This window comes from Atta colombica, unplaced genomic scaffold (assembly GCF_001594045.1).
Source record: "Atta colombica isolate Treedump-2 unplaced genomic scaffold, Acol1.0 scaffold181, whole genome shotgun sequence".
NCBI classification, from domain to species: Eukaryota; Metazoa; Arthropoda; class Insecta; order Hymenoptera; family Formicidae; genus Atta; species Atta colombica.
Genome location: NW_017259273.1, coordinates 80,230 through 83,684, shown reverse-complemented (window position 1 = coordinate 83,684; position 3,455 = coordinate 80,230). Strand labels below are relative to the sequence as shown.

General features: G+C 25.1%; 2 protein-coding genes across 2 annotated transcripts in view; one reads left to right on the top strand and one right to left on the bottom strand.

Moving 5' to 3' along the window:
• LOC108686455 (transcription factor IIIB 90 kDa subunit) overlaps positions 1 to 3,455 on the top strand; it is a 67,160-nt gene that overhangs the window by 17,250 nt on the left and 46,455 nt on the right. The gene's annotated exons all lie outside the window — the stretch shown is intronic.
• LOC108686457 (BTB/POZ domain-containing protein 6) overlaps positions 1 to 3,455 on the bottom strand; it is a 20,311-nt gene that overhangs the window by 1,129 nt on the left and 15,727 nt on the right. Inside the window, exon 5 of the mRNA XM_018191781.1 lies at positions 68 to 253. Coding sequence (XP_018047270.1) covers positions 68 to 253 — 186 coding nt within the window. The remainder of the gene's footprint in view (positions 1 to 67; positions 254 to 3,455) is intronic.

Below are 3,455 nucleotides of genomic sequence, written 5' to 3'. Positions count from 1 at the left end.
TAAACATATATATAAAGAGTGGCTTAATATTTATTTTAAAAAGAAAAACATTTGCAATTATCTTACCTAATAATTGCCTTTGATTGGCGGGAATAGGCTCAAGATCTTGTCGTATGCATTCTGCAGAAGCCCATCGTAATGCAGCATCCCATATATGAATTTCTTTGCAATTTAATGTTTCTCGAGATAAAACAGACTCGAGTGTATGAATATCAATATCCACAAAACCATCAGATCTTAGTGCCATTTCTGCCTGTCAATAGATTTTACTTAATGTTGAAGTTCAATTTCACATATCATTGTTTCTTAATAATTTTTTTATAATTAATTAATTATTTAATTATTTAATAATAGTTTTATTGTTCCGATGATTATAGTGATGATTCAAAATCTGTTTTTTTTTCTTTTTTTTTAAGATATAATTTATGAATTGTTTGTAATGAAACTTATATTTATTTGTTAAGTAATGTTCTACATATTAAAATTCTATACACGCGCACTAACTTAATTTCATAAAAAAAATTGTCAAAATTATTACAACTCTAGAAAGTTAAAAAAAAATCGTTAAAATCATTATATTTAAAATTTTTAAATTGTTATATTTAAAGGAAGCAATTCTTTAAAGAACTATAAAACGAAAATGATAAAAATGATATTTCGTGAATATAGTATAATGTATTCTTTTGTCAATATTATTTAATTAATCAAATTTTTATAAACCTGAAAGATAGTTTTTCTCTTTTCTGAGAAACTTAATTTTTCTGATTGTATTACGGTTTTGAAATAAGATAGCAAAGTAACATAACAGAGTACCTGAGACCACCTGCTTTAAATAGAAAGGAAGTGATTTTGATAAAAAATGTTTCAAATAAAATATAATTTGAGGTAAACAGTAATGATAAAATCAATGTTCGAATAAATCAATTTTTTAAAATCATATGGAGATCACCGTCATTTTTTTAAATGGAATTATATGATTTTTTTTGTGTAACATAATTTGTCTAACTATTCTGCATATACAAATACTAAGATAGAGACATTGAAAAATTATGAAATATTGATTCTTTATTCTAACACATTTTGCGATATGAAATATAAAATACCTCATAATTCATTTTTTGATAACTGTACCTTAATTTCTTTATAATATAACAAGATGAATCAATTAATATGTGAAGACCATATATAATTGTAAAAAAATGTATGTAATTTACAATATGCAATTACATTTTTTTTTTAAACCAATTGTATGTTTTCATCAATTAATTTTTTACGCATAATTACCAAAAAATGAATAATTTATGTCACATTTTTTCATGAATATACCAGAATAAGGTATAAAATATTTCGTATAAAATAAACTATTGATTTCGATATTTCTATCTTAATATGCATATCTTAATATGCAAAATATCCCATTTTTAATAATGCATTAAGATTTCTCGAAAATTATGATAGATAAAAATGTTTCAAACAAAAGTTGCATGATTCGAAGAGGGACATAAGAAGGTATTATTAATTTGACTTTGGATAGAATCGCCAAGATTAGGTCAACGTCACATCGATTTTTTTTAATAGAACATCCTATTTTTGATAGCAGACTTTAATAGCTGATGTCAAGAGCTTTTTAAAATACTGTAATAGTTATTTTTCATTACGTACTTTTCGAGTTACAAGGCTTGAAAGTTATAGTACCGCCGGCATTAGCATTACAAGGTATTTGACCGATGGCTTTTGAATGTTATTCAGGATCATGTCCTGGACAACATTTGTTAAGACCAAGGCCACTAGAGATTATTCCTTTTATTTTCATTTTTGCACTAAAAATTTATTTTTACGTTAAAATGAAAGTAAAAAGTACAACTTCGAATAGCTTTAATCGACGCCACTCAAAGTCAAATCAATACCTTCTTATATCCCCCTCTACACAACTTTTGTTTGAAATATTTTTCCGTATCTACTATTAGTTTTTGAGAAATCATATAATGCATTATATAAAATGGGACATCCTGTATTTTATATGCAGAATAATTAGAGATGTGTAAACGTACGCAAGTATACAGATCTGTTTCTTTACCATAATTTTTATATAATATTGAAGTAATTTGATAACTTTCTCTCTTGACTACTATCGATAGAAAATAAAAGTATCTGTTAAAATAGTAGAAGAATAACGTTTAGGCCTTGTGTATTCACGCGCGCACGTCACAAGATTACGTAATAGAATTTGTACTAAACACGTTTCTTTTATTATTTTTTCCAACTATTTCTTATTGCCATCATAATGTAAAAAGATGAGGTGTATCAACATTACATTTGCGCAATAGTCCATGGTCTCAAATCAATAAGAATTGGATCCAAATGTTCAAAAACAATATGGCTGATGTGATATGAACATAATGTATGTACATACTAACAAAAAGATATCCCAATTATGACGACAAAATGCATATAATTTTCAGTGAAATATGTACATATATTAGATCATTTATTTGAATTGGAACAGTCAGAATTGGACAGTTAAACTGAACAATAATTGATCAAAAGCTGTCAAGTATTTATAAGTGATTGTGTTATAGTCTATATTCTCGACTTTATTATAAAATCACAAAGTATCATGTAATGCAATGTGAATTATTACGATTGTAATAATACTTTGTAATTAGAAATATTTGTATTTGTGCTACATTGAAAGTTGATAATCTGATTATGCATTGTCCATTGATTCATGTTTTATCCATTGGCATTAAGAAATAGCAACATAAGAAATTGCTCGTAATATTTTGTACTAGCACTTGTGTTATTATTTTTAAATAATTAAAATCAAAGAAATAATTTTCTCATTACAAAGGCATTTTTGCACATTTCTATTATTCCAAGTATTTTTACATTATTTTTACGCATTTGTATTATTCTAAGTATTTTTATATTATTTTTTCAAACATTTTAGGTACATATATGATTATATAATATGTGATTATTTCGTATTCAAATTGTGCGGATGTATTTGGATCCAAATTTTATTGGCTCCACTCATTGTGCCGCTATTACTATGTATAATGATATACCTTACCTTTACATTTCACACATTGTCATGGCAGTTTATGACTTCCCCGTTTTTTACTATTCGAATTATAGAGTATATAGTACCGATTTTATTCCAGTTCTTAAATTGTATATCTATCCGAGTAGTTTCTAATAAATTACATTTTATAATTTCAAACCTGAGTCCCAACAGTATCATATTTATATTCTCATTTAATTCGTTCATGTTAATATTTATAATAGAGCTTATAATAAATATTATACCATTAATAAACACTAATGATATTAATACAAAAATTATGAATAAATATCAATATATTAGATTGAAATATTTTTATGAAGATAACTAATACAATTGATGAAATGATTATAAAAATTAATTACGTAGCAATAAAGAATTATTAAAGTAT